This window comes from Melanostigma gelatinosum (assembly GCF_949748355.1).
Source record: "Melanostigma gelatinosum genome assembly, chromosome: 18".
NCBI lineage: Eukaryota > Metazoa > Chordata > Actinopteri > Perciformes > Zoarcidae > Melanostigma > Melanostigma gelatinosum.
In genome coordinates, this window is record NC_136651.1 from 20302991 (window position 1) to 20320538 (window position 17548).

General features: G+C 41.7%; 1 protein-coding gene across 1 annotated transcript in view; it reads left to right on the forward strand.

Annotated features, from left to right (window-relative positions):
• The first annotated feature begins 1568 nt into the window (after window positions 1-1568).
• Window positions 1569-17548, forward strand: part of nek6 (NIMA-related kinase 6) — a 29781-nt gene continuing 13801 nt past the window's right edge. Inside the window, exons 1-4 of the mRNA XM_079288788.1 lie at window positions 1569-1707; window positions 10803-10939; window positions 12833-12933; window positions 14402-14542. Of these exons, the coding sequence (XP_079144914.1) occupies window positions 12856-12933; window positions 14402-14542 (219 nt within the window). The 5' untranslated portion in view covers window positions 1569-1707; window positions 10803-10939; window positions 12833-12855. The remainder of the gene's footprint in view (window positions 1708-10802; window positions 10940-12832; window positions 12934-14401; window positions 14543-17548) is intronic.

Below are 17548 nucleotides of genomic sequence, written 5' to 3' on the forward strand. Positions count from 1 at the left end.
GTCTGATTGTATAGAAGTCTATGAGAAAATGACTACTTCTCACTTGATTTACTACCTCAGTAAACATTGTAAACATGAGTTTATAGTCTCAAACTCTAGTTTCAAGTCTTCTTCAATACAACATGATGTTCATTTTGTAAATTATGGTCCATTTAGAGTCAAATAGACCATAAAGCAGAGTATGCTTTAGGGCGGGCTTACTGATTGACAGGTCGCTGCTGCTACCAGAGACGTGTACGTAGTCTATACAACACTCCTCCGTATTCCAAATATGGTAACTTCCGTTCACTGGTTGCAAAAGAGTAAAGATGGCGACGGCCGTAATCCAAGGTGGCGATGGCCAAATCTCCGAACTAGAGGCTTCATAGCGGCAGTCCACAAACCAATGGGTGACACCACGATGACTAGATCCACTTCTTATATAGTCTGAAACTGAGATCGAGAAATTTAAGTGAAAGCAAAAAGTCTGACAAGATGTCCCGCTCTCCCCTATATTGGGAGGGCTGGCTGCTTGGGCTCATGACCTCTGCAAGTCTAAAGTCTTGGCTTCAGGTCTGACTTGAGTAAAACCTTTCCACATAAATAGGCTAAAGCAGGGGTCTTCAACGTGTTTCAGGCCAAGGACCCCCAAACTTATAGAGAGATGGAGCAGGGACCCCCGACTTTATATATTGTATAAAATTGTGTTTTATATTAAATGGGCCTAGTACCGTGTATAAACATACCTCTTTATTGTGCATTCATTACTAAGCAATTCAAATAATACACAGGTTCATATATTCATGTTTTCATTTTAAACAGGTACAGTGAGTAGGGAGGCCGTGCCACTGCCTTTTATAAACATACTGTGTCAGCTGATACCAATGCCAATATCAACATTGTCTGTCAATTGCATGATAATCATGCATACAAGCTATTCAATTTGATGTTTTCATTTTAAACGTGGAAACGAAAAATGAGTGATGGCCTATTAGTACCACTTCCATGCATAAAGATACCTGTTATCTTTCATACAATACTGAACTATTAAAATAATGGACAGATTCATGTTTAGAGAAAAAATATATATATATATATTTTTTTAATTTTCTAATCAACCAAATATTTCTCGGACCCCCTGTTGAAGACCTCTGATCTAAACTATCAATCTAGATATGCCAAATACGGATTTGAGCTGGCAGTCTAAACAAGGCCAAAAATAGAAAGAATCGAATCATTAGATGAGACTTTAATACTCATATGGCTACCTAATGCTTTTATTATACTTGTCACGTGCGTAAATACACTCATATATACCGTCAAACAATGGCCCTATCCCACGTGCAAGGGGCCGAGTGAAGAGAGAGGGAGCTGTGACGTTTGACCTACTTTTCAACAAACACTTGCAACAACAACCTTACCACCACTTTGGGTTATCTTTGCACATCCATGGGTTGTGTATCCCCCCTGTCTTATTCGGTAAACTTCTTAAGCAGTCTCCTTGAGCAGCCTGCGTGGCAGCAGCGGCACTAACTACAGAGAAACAGCGCGCGCGTGAGAGAGAGAGAGAGAGAGAGAGAGAGAGAGAGAGAGAGAGAGAGAGAGATGAGAGGCTGGAGACTCGGGGGAGGGGGTCTGTCTGTCGGTGAGGAGTTGCACAACAACGCGGATCAATGTAACTCGTAGAAACTGTTTCAAGTGAGTAGGACATTACTGACTCCTCTTCAGGTAAGACTCATTTCCTTCTGTAAACCGCTAGCTGGTTTAAGTCATGCACGAGCGAACTGTTGACATTGCTCGTGTGGCATTGTCGCATGAGACGCCTTCACTAACCAGGGGGCAACGTTACAGTCTACGACTTACTGTTTGGAAAGTGGCAAAACAGCTCGTGGGCGCACATCTAGCTAGCAACCAAGTTAGCCCGCGGCTCTTTACGACCATATGGAAATTATATTTACCCGTTACCCTGGACGGAAACGAGGCTGCATCCAGCTATCTGCTTTAAACTAATAACTGAATTATATGCAGCACCAGTGCAATGTCAGGGCAGGACAGATAGCCAATAGCTTGGACAATTGAGAATTCATTTCATATTCAATTTCACCTGGTCACATTTTGCCTTGGCACATGATCACTGACAATTAAGTCAGTTTAAAGCTTGACTCCCTGTCAGTCTAACTTACTTAAATTAAGTTATGCAATTCATTGCTAACTTCTGCAGGTTAATTTTCGGAAAATGGCATTTCGAAAAATTATAGCCGAGTCTTCAATAAAACTCATTTGAAACTTTATACATATAATAACATTACAATGCAACAATGTCACCTTTTCCTTTCCTTTCAAGTTAATTAAAAAGCTATTGAGTATGGCTTTTGGCATAAAATGTGATACTATACAGTGTAACTACGTTTAGGGACCAAGTGTGCTGGCTTATTGCAACACAGACTCTTATTTCGCCAGAACAGCCTGTTAACATGATACATTTTACATGCAGTGTGAAAGCAGAGCCTCATATCTGTGTGTGTGGTTTGTGGATGTCTGTGGGTATAAAGGAACATTACGTGGAATACTGTAGTAACAGCAGGGGTGAACACTGGCTGCAGGCTGGAAAGGGGGCCGGGTGTGGGGTGGGTGGCGGTGAAGCTATGAATTAGCCCTGTAATGGGCTAAAATGACTCACGTGTCAGCTGTGACAGTGGAGCCGGTGTCCCTGGTGACTGAGCTGGTTTGTATCAACCAAGCGGGAAGCCATGTCTTCACACGTCCTCGCTGACATGCAGCTCGGTGTTATTCTCCTTCCTTATGGCTATTTGAGGTTTGGAAGAAGTATCTCTAAAGTTTGAAAAAAGACGAATGCAGTTAGATTTGGTAGTATGGTTAAGAATATTGGATTACGGTTTTTATTAATTGCAATATTTCTGATCGAGGTATTTGGTCAAAAAATTGTGATATAGGATTTTCTCTACCTTGCCCAGCCCTTTCCCCCAAATTATCATTTGGTAGGCAATTACTTGTCCCGTGTTTCCTCGTGTTCATAAAGAAAATGTTGTTCTTCTCAAACGCTTCCATGGTGAACAAATAAACCAAACATTGAGAAAGGCATTGATGAATGTGGGGGAAAAAAATCGATGTAAATCGTGAATCGGATTTTTTGTAAAAAAATCGGAGATTTGTTTTTTAGGCCATATCGCCCAGCCCTACTATATCTATCGAATTGCCTAATCTACAGTTCTTAAGATGTGGTGAAAACGCAAATCGGAATGTAAGGGACTTTTAGTCCCGATAGTTTCATTCCTCTAGTTTGAAAAGTTCTATTTGTTTGTTCATCAGCCTTTTATTACCTTTTTTAAACAGACTTCACACCTGAGTGTGAGTAAAGTAGCTGAAGGAAGGTTTTGCACCAGTTTTTCCGTTAATTTGATTGGATAGTGACAGAAAGAGTACCGACTAGTGCTGGGCGCTATGACCAAAAATGTGTATCACGGTATTTTTTAAGATTCTGGTGGTTTCACGGTATATCACGGTATTTCTTTTTTTCCTTGACTGTGTTTTTATATAGGTTTATAGTGGCTTACTCTACTGTCAGGAGTACATGGAATATAAAAACATGTTAATGTCATCATGTATAAAGGCTTTGCTTACATGGGTTTGCTCGTTTGTTCCTATAATGTTGGGATAGCAGCTTGGTTGAAGTATTTTGCCCCGGTAAGACGTACCTTGAATCCAGTGTTTTGATGGGGGGCGACCGTGGCTTACTGGGTAGAGAGGGTTGTCCGCCAACCGAAAGGTCACCGGTTCGTTCACCGTGTCCTGTGTCGAAGTGTCCCTGAGCAAGACATTGTACACCTAACTGCTCCCTGGACGCCTGTCATTGGCAGCCCACTGCTCCCTATATATACAGGGATGGGTCAAATGCAGAGAATAATTTCCCCACTGTGGGACTAATGAAGGAATGTTTCTTCTACTTCTTCTTCTTCTTCTTAATCATTGATCTGAGCCCGTCTTTCTCGACTGTCTGTAGCGGGACCATGTCCTTGCAGAGGTGGATCGTTATTGCGTTCGTAATGTCGCTCCACCGCTTGCTTTTCTTGTCATATGTAGTGCCTCGAGCAAATGCCTCTTCAAGCGATGTGTGACCTTCACTGTTGGCTTCACTGTTTCACTCGCGCTAACGTTACTGGTTGACTGCCATCATCACACTCTTGGTATTCCAACACATGTTTTCTGCTGAGGTGATGGAGTAAGTTGCTGGTGTTACCACCAGCGGCAACAACAGTGACTCGACACACTTTGCAATATATATTGTCTTTTCTACGCCGAATTTTTAAAAACCAAAACACTTCCAAATAGCAGACCCAGCTCCTCTCTTGGGCACAGACTCTATCGGTGCATCTCCGGTCTGTCTTTGTTCATCCTGTTGGGAACGTAAAGGAGCGTGTTTGGGTTATCAGCATTTAAGAAACTGAATTCTTGACATCAATAGAATTATTAATGTATGTAACAATTATTAATGATTATTAATAACAACGGGGCACCACCCTGCGAACAGGGACCAATAACCAAACGATAAAACTAAGTCTCATAATTAGTAGTCACTCATAATGTCAATAGTCTGCGTATGACTATACATTCAGTGACAGTAGGGCTGGGCGATATGGCCTAAAAAAAAAATCCGATTCACGATTTAAATAGATTTTTTTCCCCCACAAATTTTTGCAGATGACAGAAGCTGTTGAAAACAATTTTTTATTTTATTTTGTGATGATTTTCCCTCGTAGGTTGATAAAAATAAAGTGCAAACAAAACCTGAACATTGTAGAAAGGTGCCTGTAGTATACAAAAAGTATTTGGTCACTCTTTTTTTCCCTGAATCATTTAAATATAAAATTAAATTAAACATAACATTAAATGGCATTAAATAGTAGCCTTCCATTGTAAACAACTGTGCAAATGTAACTTTTTACAGTAAGCTTTTCTAACTGAATACACTGATACAAACACAGCATGAAATAAAATGTATGTGACCCTTTAACATTCACATTTTCAAAAGTGCAACATCTGATCTAACATCAACATAACATATTTTGCACAGTAAATAAGTGCATGTAAACAAAATCAAGTGCATTCACAACATAACCAACAGTATTAAACAGTAGTGCATGTTTCTTCTAAATATTTTTTGCCAGGAAGACAGCGTCGCTTGTGCTCCCGCGGTCCTGCTCCCTCCTCAGGGCGCAACACTTCTCCCACTCGGCGGCATGCCTCTGTTTGAGGCTGTTTGTTCGGTGTCAGATGACACGAACCCGAACCATTTCCAGACCACCGAAGACACATTCTTCCCTCTCTTAAGAACGAGAGCTTCACTGCTGGCCGCCATTGTTTTCGTTTGTAAACAATGCGCGCGCACTCAACTACGGGAACCCAGGGGTGGGGGCGATTTTCTCGATTTTCAATAAAACACATCGCCTTAAAGCACACATTCAAATTAATCGATTAAATCTATTTATCGCCCAGCCCTAAGTGACAGTGAAGGTTTTTAAGTTCGAGCACAGGCTACTACATACAGTCTTATCAAATACATATGCACAAGTAATCACAGACGACTGCTCCTTAAAGTATAACAGAGTTTATTAAATCAAAATAATAAATGATCAAATCAATTAATATTGCAACCAACAAACGTTATCATACAATTTTATATGCCTAAACTAAAGAATGAATAAAATGGATGAGGGTGTATGTCTGTGTGTGTGTGTGGGTCTGTGGGTGAAAAGGAAGGGGGGTCTTACAGCTACCGCTAAAGACTACAAAGATGGTGGCGTCGAGTGACGTGGGCCAAAAGGGGAGGGGCCTTAAGATACTACAGCTGAACTACCACCAGATAGCGGAGTCGAGTGACTCGGACAAAATGGCGGTGAGACTGCTATACGTAATCACGTGTGCCGATGCACACATGTGTTGTGAGGCGATCGTTTGAACGGGGTTTCCCCCAGGGGCAGAGATAGGAGCTGTGTGTGTTAGGGGAGAGGCAAGAAAAGGAAAAAGAAGCGAGAACTCGACGTGAATCACACTTCGGCGTGCGATGTTGTAGTGAGCCTGAGTTTGCTGGTTCTATCACGCATAAGTATACCGCTGTCGTCTTTGAACTGCCGGTAACATATGCCGTGATAAGCCACGCACCTCAGCTCACTCACAGAGTCGAGTTAATGAAGAGAGAACTCCCACACGGAGTGGAATACAATGAATGAAAATAATCCCCAAATAAAACAGTCATAGTAGTTAATACACAAATACAGCGGAGCTTCTCTGTTCCGTAATGATTGCGTAAATACCTCCGTATAATGCGACAGTGTCTTAACACAAACAGAATACGGGAATGTACCATAGAGCGAGTCTTGTGATCCGCGAGGAGTTGCGCAATACCTCGATATCGCGCGACAGTAACTTAAACACACAAAAACACGGGAATATCAACATATAAATGAATGGCCTGAATTAAACTTAAGTTAATTTAAGCTAAGCTATGCCCAGATACCATGAACCTTACTTGTCGATGCTTCGTTGCAACGTTGAGTGTTCGTGGGGAAGTTGTTCCTCCAGAAGAAGAAAAAGGCGTCAGGCGACTGCGTCTTTCAGTGCGGCTGATGAGCGGCTGTTGTGTTCGGTCCGTTGTGGCGTGTCTCGTGTGAGCTCACGCGGGTCCGATCTGTACTCGCTACAGAGAGTACAGTTTAACTTCGGCTGAGACGGCGTGGTCCGTACGTCTCCCGGTAATCATCGGTCAGGAGAGGATTAGACGTCTTCCTGCCGGAGTGTGCACAAAAAGAAAAAGAAGCGGAGACGGGTCGTGGGAGGGATTCGTCTCGGCGGGGTAAAGGGGCCTTACTCAAAGTGGAGCACTGTCTGTTTCGTCCAGCGAAATGGCTCGTGACCTGTCAGGGTTTGAGGAGGGAAGAAGGCCATTGCTTCCTTGTGGCCAGCGTCGCGCTGGCGGGGAAAGCTGGATCTTCTGTGGCCTGGACGGGGGTCCGAGCGAAGAGAGCGTTGTGTGCTCCCTGTTCGACGGAGGTCGAAGGGAAAAAGCAAGGAGGTGTGTACTGCAGTTAGTTTTGTAGAACAGTGGTTGAACCACAGGGGTCCTGGGGTCTCTTGGCCCTCGGCCAATGAGATTGCAGCGGTGCATTCAGGTGACTTCAGGAACCATAGTTTTTTTGGGGGGGGAAATTCACACCCTAGTGTGAAATTCCTTCAGAGGAGGTTTGCTCTCATCAAACTACAAATCAGGATGAAACCTTTGCTTGAAAAAGTGAAGGCCCGATTCTCTTTGTTCACAGCACATGTTGAAGCCATATGATCAGATCCCAACAATCCTGTGTCGCTCTGTTCTGTTCATTAATGTCCCGTTACTGTAGCGACGGAGCCTCTCGCTGTTAGCAGACTGTTGTGCTACTGGGCTAGCTAGCGACCGTACCCAGCATGCCGTTCGGCGGTGAAATTTTATAAATTATTTTATAACAATTTATAACTATTATTAGTGTTACAAATTTTTTATTTGTCACAAACTGTTGTGTCATGGTGTTTTGCCCTGTTAAAGAGCGTTAGTTGTGGGTTATTAATTGTTGTGTTAAAGTTATAACCATGATTAGAGGTCCCTCTCAATACAGTTAAGACAACTAGCTCCGACTGTAGCCTTCTTAGCGGCAAACAATATACCGGTATTTAGCTGCCTGTTGAAGAGTGACAGCAGTTGTTTCGGCTATGACTGTATGACGGTGTGTGAAAAATTCATATCATACGGGAAATTAAAACGGGTATACCGCACTAGTCCTGACATAGCCGAGCAGAGAACATTGCATTTATTTTGGAATACAGGACTCGGGAAGCTAAAGTTCTGTCTGGTGGGTGGGTAATGTGTGTGTAATAAGCTATGTGACATAACCCCTAACTGTTAATTTGGCATATTTTCGTGTTATTTTGATTTTAATATAATTATTTTAAGTCCAGTTCATTTGTCTTACAGTTGAACTGATTGTCGTGTCACCTGGCAGTCCTGGCTGTGATGCATGTTGCACCCACAGAAACACCTGGGAACGCTTTGCATTGGCTGATAGCTTCCCGGTGAAATGTCTGCTTAAAGTTCCTTTGAAGTACTGGAATGTTGTTTGCGTGTGTTATCTCTCTAACTGCAGTGGACTCGTGACTAACTCCACTGCAGGGGACTAGAGTCTATCCCAGCATGCTTTGGGCAGGAGGCAGGGTACGCCCTGCTCTGGCTTCCAGTCTATCACAGTGTGAACACCCATATGAACAAATGTATTCACAGAAGTTTCTGTAGCATTCATGTGAGGGCAGATTTTCATTGGGACAGGAAGAGGAAACAGTGGGTTCATGTTGAACATGTGAACAGAAATATAACCAAGTCCCAGGAAAGCCCCTCTCAGGGTCTGGTTGCAGTCACTGTTCTTTCCTGGTATTATTCTGAATTTTGGAAAGAACACAACAGGGAAAACAAATGGGAAAATGAAAAACCTCCGCTTCTTTGGTGATCCAATCACAAGTGGGTTGAAGTGAGGTCCTTGCTTGATTTGTTTTTTTGGGGTTCACTTTACTATAGCTTACCTTCCTGGTGTAGTGTCGTTAGCCAGAGGCTCCGCACGGCACACTGTGGTAGTCCCACCGTGGGTCCAGCCCGGGCAGCCGAGCTCTATCTGCTCCTCAGCGGCATCCTGTCGCCATAGTCTACTCATTTACCAATAGTGGATGGCTTCATTCTCTTGGATGGATAAAAAAAAAAAAGAAGCTAATATGGGTCCCCAAAAATAGATTGGGCGGCCTTTAATATACCTCGGCAGCCAAAGTAAAGTCCATGTGTCGGAAATACCGATGTTGCTCAGACTGACTCCAAATGCGGTGGATCTGCTCGATGACACCTGTCATATTTGGTCATGATTATACTACAATACTACAGCATTATACCCTCAACTTCACCATGGATCACACAGGAGCAGACTGTATGAATCTGACGCACCAGCTCACATGATGTCACTAGGATCAAGGACCGACATTCTTGTAAAGTCTATTGACGTTCGCTTCCTGACTAGTGTAAAAAGCGTGTGTGAGTGTGCGTGTGCGAGAGATGAAAAGAAGCAGGGATCGAGGGAGTAGGTGCGAGTGCATGAAATTCTTGACAATCAAACCCAATTTTCTTTTTTATTTATTTTGGGTGAGTTAGTTATTAGTAATCTGGAATTTTAACGATCAATAAATAAGCCTTTAGATGAATAGACTAATATAAAAAATTGTCGATTGATGAATCGCTGCAGAAATAATCATTGCGTACAGCCCTAGTTAATTGTTTGACACCCCTAAACACAGCGCTGTTCTAAAATATATTCAACAGTTTTCTGGCTCAGGCGATGTGTAACAGTCGACCGTTGAAATAAATCATAAAATCTTCAGCATTTTGGCGTGTGAGAGATTTTCGAGCCTTGCATGCCAACAACAGCACAGTCCTCATTAACAGCAGCCCGACATGTGGGCTGTAACCTAAGTCATGGCATGAGTCATTGCCAACATTTTAATGGCTAGCGGAGCTGAGTATGTTAAGGTGAACACAAGTTAGCACATGTACACTCTGCTAAATGCTTAAAGGTGGGGGGTAGTTTCAACATGACACATTTTAGAAGCTATATGTGGTCAAAAGTTATTAATACATCAGTACTTGGCAATAGTACCTCCAGGAAATCTGAAAATATTCACGCTACGGATTTCAACGTGTTGGTTTGGAGAGAGGAAGGCACGAGGTCACGCTCGGACGCCTCCGCTCGTCACGCACTAGCTCACTCTGTGGCTTGCTCTCAGTGATCTGCTTGTTAGGCAATGGCCATCTCATTTCCAGTTCAAACTGGAGCAAGGCCTCTATCATCATGAGTCATCACCACAGACACCCAGCGAGCCTCAACTCCACTGTCAGAAAAGAGCGATGAGCACTGTGATTTAGCAGTTAGTTCAAAGCATATGTAGTCCAGCTCAAACTAAGGTACGGTAAATTAAAGCTCAATTTCCTTTTGCTCTGTAAGCCCTGTTAGCAGTCATGTATGGATATAGAATTGTTATTTATTTTCTATTTGCTAGCGAATATTGGTGACTTTACTTCTCATAGAGAACTGTGATCCCTGAGTCAGGAAACGTTCCTGCAGACCCTCTTTTAGGGCCAATATCCTGCATTCCAGGATGTGTCGCACACACACGCATACTGTCAACTCTGGGAACAGAGGACACAGAGACTGACTTTTCAATGCCAGGAGGGCCAGCTTTCAAATATTTTATACCAGATAAGTCAAGAACCAGTTCACATTTACAATGACCCCCTGGCCAAAAAGGCAGCAACAGGAGGCAAGCCGTTACAAAACCAAGTAAAACTTTGAAACATCTCAAACAATCTCATCCAAAAATTACAACATCATAATATGTTCAGTATATATCAACAAACGGTGTTCCTGGAGAAGCAAACTCAGAACCAGGTGCAGTGATCATCGAGATTTAGCTTCTTTTGTAACTCGTTCCGGTCGCTTGGAGCAGCAGACTGCAGACTTTTGGAATGACCATGTTGATGAAGTAGCTAGAGTAAATTGCAGTTACTGTTGGAGGTGATGAGTAGTAAGTGGAGATATGAGGTTTTTTACCAATGATAGTTTTGTAGATGAACTGATACCAGTGGATTCATCTTTAGGTCTGGAGTGATGGTCAGCAGACTAGAGAGTACAGGCTGCAGTGGTGAGTGTTGAAAGGAGCACCGGTGACCACCTCTTTCTTCTCTTCAGCCTCTGGAGGAACCCCAATACGGCCCAAAGGCCCACATCCAGCCATCTTTAGAGGAAAGAAACTGAACTCCACCGTATCTGGCAAACGCTGCCAGCATCTCTGCCGCCACGTACGGCCGAGCAGACCAGAAAATGAGGTAAGAATCTGCTGGCCATTACCTCCAGCACAACTTTTCCCCTCACTGTTGGAACCGGCAGATTCAATTTTATGTTTTTCGGTCACTTTGGGATCAATGCTAATGAACTAATTAAGAAGCGTTCATAAGTAGGGTCTCACAAGCAAAATACAGCTACTGAATTGCTTCACGTGTTCCGTTGTGCTTCCCAAACTCTCAGCTGCTGAATGATGCGATGTGATTGGTCAATGTTAAAGCTCTCTTCCTCTTCTGTGTTCCCCTAGCGTGGATTTAACACAAGTTAAATTCTGCTTATTTAATATGCATTATGATTGCCAAAGACAAGTGCCATCACTGTCCTCTTATACAAATTCATATCTTTACCATGTATATTTTTGGAGCGTCTTATGACTTATTAATCATTGTTACATATTTTGGTAACAATTAATGCATTTATGCTAAAACTTTATGTATTTTAGCTATCACTAGGACCTTGTTCTGATATAAAAATGAATGGTTTGACCTCAGAATTCACTTTCCACACATGAAAGTGAGTCTATAGTGGTAGCTCATCGGCGGGAGCAGCAGAAATACAAGACATGTTAGTACAGACAAATCACAGATGTGCATTTAGGTGACATTTAGAAACATTTGACCTCATGCAAGAACATTTCGGTGTTCTTATCTGAACTTCCTCCTACATTTTTCCTATGGTGGCCTTGTACGAGTGTTTCCACATCAGATTCAGTAAACGCTCCTAACTTCAGATAACTGTGTAAATGAGCAGCGTAAACATGATGAAGGCCAGCTGTGCATACGCGAGCGCAAATCATTTAAGACAATATATTAATAATGCAGTGTTATACTGTAGCATCAATAGACGATGAAAACGCTGATACCATTAAGCTATGTGGATACTTTTACAATGCTATGGGTCTATAACTCACATTGCAGAGTCAAACAGGATAATGTCAACACAACTGTGAAGTGTAATTATAGGAGTTTTCAATCTCAAAATGCCTTCAAAGTAATTATACAATCCATGAGTAAGACACTTATTTTTTGAAAACAACAGACTCAACATCATGACTCTTAGGACAGGTCTCGACCACTCGTAAGTTCTGTTTGTACCCAAGAGGAAATTCTAAATCGGTTCTCCTAAATCACTCGTACAAGCCACTTAAGAACTAATCTGTTCAGACATCATGATTATCTACATCACATGTCAGGTCAATAATAAGCCAGTAGTTACCTGCCGTGGACCAAAGTGCTGGATATGCGCACAGAATTACTAGCCAACAGACATTGCCATCCTTCACCTCCATGTCCTAAAGGAACCACTGCTCTAGTTGCCTCTTTTACAGCAGAATGCCTTTCACTGTAGTCAGTCTGTCTACTCTGTTAGTTTACAGGCAGTACAGTAGAAGGGAAGATATTCAGAAGATTCAGTTGTGTTTGTAACATAGCAGATTTCAATGAAATTTGGTACAACCGTTAACCTTTCAGTGTTACCAATTCCATAACATAATACAGTGATTTGGGCGATTTTCCTATCGAGCTCCGCTTGTCAGAAAAAGTTCTTAAAGTACGTACCAGTCTCAATGCTCTCATTACTGATTTGCAATATTGCAAATGTCAGCATGTGCATATTCCTTTAGCTTATTAGTTAACACACACACACAGTGTCATGTGGCACAGTCAGTATGAACGTTTTGATGATATATTCAGTGACACAGAGATGTGGTATCACTGGCGTTTCCTGCTGTAAATCAGTTTAACTCATGTGGGCCACGTGCAGCCGGCAATCAGGTCACCTTGCTGTCATGCAAAATGTATTCTCTTATGTTAAAATGCTCTGAGACTCTAAATGTGCTGAATAATTGAAGATTTGATCATTTGTCTTCTCTGTTACAGGAGTTGGTGGTTGTGATACTACCATGGAGGCGCAGAACAACAAGCAGCCCACCTTAGACAACCACAACCATCTCTACAAAATACCCGGTCAGGAGGATCAGGTAGGGCCTTCAACCAAATTATTAGACACGTTCAACGTACCTGAGCTTTAGAAAATATTCTAAAACCTGTCTGTCATATTAAGTTCCATGACGTGTATGTCAACACAATTGATACTTGCAGTTAGTTCCCCCCCACAAAGTTAGCTTTGACTGTGTTTTCACGTACTGTGTACATTTTGTTTTGTTTACACTGATGAACATAAAAAGGAATAGTTTGACATTTTTGGAAATATGCTTCTTCTCTTTCTTGCTGAGGGTTAGACGTTCAGATTGAGACCACTCTCATGTGCGTGCCCTAAATATAAAGCTCTACCAGCAGCATGTTATTTTAGCTTAGCATGAAACTGGAAACAACGAGCTTCACTCTGATTAAATGCAGTAAAATCCACTACCAGCACATCTAAAAGCTCACTCATTTACTCCATCACATCTAATCTTAGAAGAAAGACACGTTCTCACTGGTGCTGGACTATTTCTGGGCCTGGTGCTGTAATTTCTTGGGATCATAACCTCATCGTTCACCGTGAGGTTGCCAGACAACCAGCAGAACGTCCAGGAAGTCACTACCCAGCACAGAGATATTCTGGTACATTACACCCCGTTCAACCACAAGAGATAGAACGTGTTCATCAGTGAGCTTGAGAGGTGCTGGTAGAGACAGGTGCTGGTAGCCAGCCAGGCTAACTGTGTGCCCCTGTTTTCAGCCTTTATGCCGAGACAGGAAAGAAGACACGCAGATCTCCCAAAACTGTCAAATGATTAATGTTATAGCTCTATAAATTGATTTGTCTTTATTGTCTGCTTTGGACATCCGGACAATGTATTCCCCATTATTTAGAAAAACCCTCTCAGACTCTGTTCCAAACAGACAGAGCAACATGTTTGAACTGTACAATAATAATAATAAGTAGAAGGGGGGTCATCGATGGCTACTCAGTGATGACGTTATTAGGGTTGTGTATTGGAAAAAATCTGTAATATTGTAAAGGGTTACAATTCGATATATTGCGATTTTTAAAAAATTATTATAATTTTAGGAAAAAATTGTTTATTTCTTTTATGCAATGCAGATCAGTGGGATCTGCATTGACATTTGTCACAGTTCCTGTAACATCAAACATCATAGCACTACTTTTTGTACAATCTGAGCCACAGTCTGCCACCAATCATTGCATGTAAACTATGAATTATGTTAATTGAAAGTGTTTTTGAAAATCGATTACAGTATTATAAAACATAACATCTTCATACTCCACTGTATCGATATTATCTTACACCCCAAAAGTACAGTAATTGCTGTTTGTTGGCAGGACTGTATTTGCTCTTCGGTTCCATCATCATCGTCATTTAAAAGCCAAAGTTAAGCATTTAGCTATCGGAATGAGATTTACTCGATGCAACTAAGCTTCCTGATGCACTTTAATGCACTACATTGTTCGACCTTTTAATGTGGTGTTTTCATGTACAGAAAAACGTGCCAAGCTGTAAGTACTTCTGCATTCTGGCAAACTTCCGGATTGAGAAGAAGATTGGTCGGGGCCAGTTCAGTGAGGTCTACAAAGCCACGTACCTGCTTGACGGACAGCTGGTTGCCCTCAAGAAAGTCCAGGTACAGCACTCAGCAGATACTGCTGCACAACCTTATTCTCAATTCTAAATTCATACTCATGTCAAGATTGTTAGCACAGTGCATGTGTTTTTATCAACTGGTCAATTTGATAGTGTTAATATTTTTATGGATCATAAAGATTGCTAAAAGGGGCAAAACCAGGCGGCATTTCTTTGGTTCTGCCGAGTGATGCTGAAGTGTCTTAAAACGTGCATTCCCTCTACTGACCATCAGGGGGCGACTCCTCTGGTTGCAAAAATAAATCCGATTGTATAGATGTCTATGAGAAAATGACTCTACTTCTCACTTGATTTATTACCTCAGTAAACATTGTAAACATGTGTTTATGGTCTCAATCTCTAGTTTCAAGTCTTCATCAACACAGCATGATGTTCATTTAGTACAGTGGTTCTCAAACGTTTTCTGTCGCTCCCCACTTTGGAGGAAGAAAAATGTTCACGCCCCACCGCCCCAACAAAATTGTAACAAAATGGTCCATGTTGAACTTTTATTGAAACAACATTTTGTGACTCCTCCATCTGTGCTTTTTCAAATAATAGAATAAAGAAAATTGCAATCACTTTTAAGTAAACCAGATTGCTCCATCAGACAAAAACAAATAAAATGTGCAATCACTTTGTTAGAACAATGCAAATAAAGTTATATCTGTGCAAAAAAGAACTACAATTTGGCAAAAAATAGCTTATTGCAATTGGCTGCAATTAACCTGTTTTGCACTAAACATCTTTTCAAGATAACAATAAAGTGCAACCTGTGAAAAACTAAACAAAACAAGTTTCATCCTATCCGCAGCTAGTTTTCAGACATAAAACACAGACTGGTCTCTCCTCATCTCCTACCGCGTTCACTGTGAACCCCAGAGCAAGAGAGGCCTCATCATATGTTCTTCTTGGCTGCTTGCTGTTCGTCTCGGATGCATCGCTTGCGGTTGCTTTTCTGGTCCCGCCAAATGACTCTTCATTTGGTACAGTAAGCCACACATGTGAGTCGCCAAGGATCATTGCCGTCGCGGCGTAACGTAAACATTTACATGAAAGTACAGGCATTTCGCCATCTATTTATTAATTACTTAAAACCAAAAAAAAATTGATTTTTTTTTTTAAATACAAAAATTCTGCATTTCCCCCTGCACCCCACCTGTAATACCACCCCACAGTTTGAGAACCACTGATTTCGTAAAGTATGGTCCATTTAGAGTCAAGCAGACCATAAAGCAGAGTATGCTTCAGGGCGGGCTTACTGTGATTGACAGGTCGCTGCCGCTACCAGAGTTGTATACGGCGTTTCTACGTCACTCCTCCGCATTCCAACTACTTCCGTTTATCGGTTGCAAAAAACAACAACATGGCATCCATGTCCACTTCTTATACACAGTATATGGGCAAAACTGATAAATTGGCATTGTGAATATGACAGTATTGACCGGCTTTAGCTCATCACGAATATATTGGTTTTAAAGAATGAGAAGTGACAATAAATGTCAGTACAGTAACGGCAAAGATATGTTTGAGGTCATTTGGAAACAGTTGCGTGTTTCCATTCAATTGTCAAGCAAATTGGAAAAAGCAATGTGATTTAGGCAGGTTTCCATCAACTGGTTTGGAGCAATTAAACTAATCTGTTGTTGTGCTATTGAGGAAGTTTTGTCAACTTTTGCCATTTCGATACAGCTTTTCCTAATGCGCATAAAATACGTGAATGGAAATCGCTAAAGTCACCATTACAAGGACTGGTCAATGGAATTGAATTTGTATAACACCTTTCTAGTCTTCCAACCACTCTTAACTTTACACTGTGTCAATACTGCTTGGTGCCTCAGCTAGGTACATCAGGAGACACTTGAGGTTAAGTGTCACAGCTGCCAGCACTACATAGTTTGTCCTTAGTGTAACATTGTACAGTGTAAGAATTAAATAAAATAGTATTTCGTCAAAAAATAAATCCTCCTTTTTTATATATTTATTGGCATTTAGTTTTTTCAATATGTCATGTTCTAGACATACTAGAAACACAGCTGCCTTATCAACCTGTGCAGTCCTTCCAACATTTAGCAGCTCCGAGACGTTCCTCAACCGATCCTGTAAAAGGAGTTAAAACGTACAACTGACCAATCCAGATACTTGAGGGGAGACAAAGCAGAACGTTTCCAGTTGAGATTGTTGCCTTCTAGTTTGATAGATGAAATCAAATATTCATTCTACTTTTGTTCATATTCCTTCGGGATCTTAAACTTGAACTACATTTCAGCACTCACTAGGCCCATGTCAAGAGGCTCCCACAGCTGGGACTGAAGAACAGCCTTGAACATAAGCTGGATGTACGTGAACTGTGTTGCAATTAACGTCAACAGCGATGCAAATGTATCTACAAAAGGAGGAAAGCTAATAGTATCTATTTAAAGGAAAAACATAAGAGTAGTCTGCATCTTATTTAGGCTACGATAGGTCGTCCTTGTTCAGTCCCAAACAAACTGAGAACAAAGCGAAACACCAAACCCAACACAACTGTAGAATGTCCTGTGTAGGTCAGTCAAAGTGGGAAAGTGTGAGGCTCCACTGAATGATTTAAATATGTTGACGAGCCTTGTTTAGCCGTCATAGATGTCTTTTTCGTTAAAGGAGAAATTCTTCAACCTTACATTACATGATGTGTCCCGGACATCACTTATCCGTGCAGCCCTCATCAACCGTACTTTGTCCTTCAACTTTTAAAGCCTGAAGATTAGAGGCATTGGGAACAGAAGGAGCGTTGCACTGTGGCCTGCAACTTGGAATTGGTTTAACTCGCTCCATTATCACCGGTGTCGAGAGGTTTCCGGAGCGCAGCACCACTGCTATCAATTTCTCCAAAAAAGATTCCATGTCTCAGCGTTTTCCGGGAGACTGGAGCCACGTAGATTGGACCTCCTATGATGATTTTTAAGGTTGTCCATCTTTGTGACTGCTGTGACCAATTCATCCACCTTTTTTTGAAGCACCACCACAT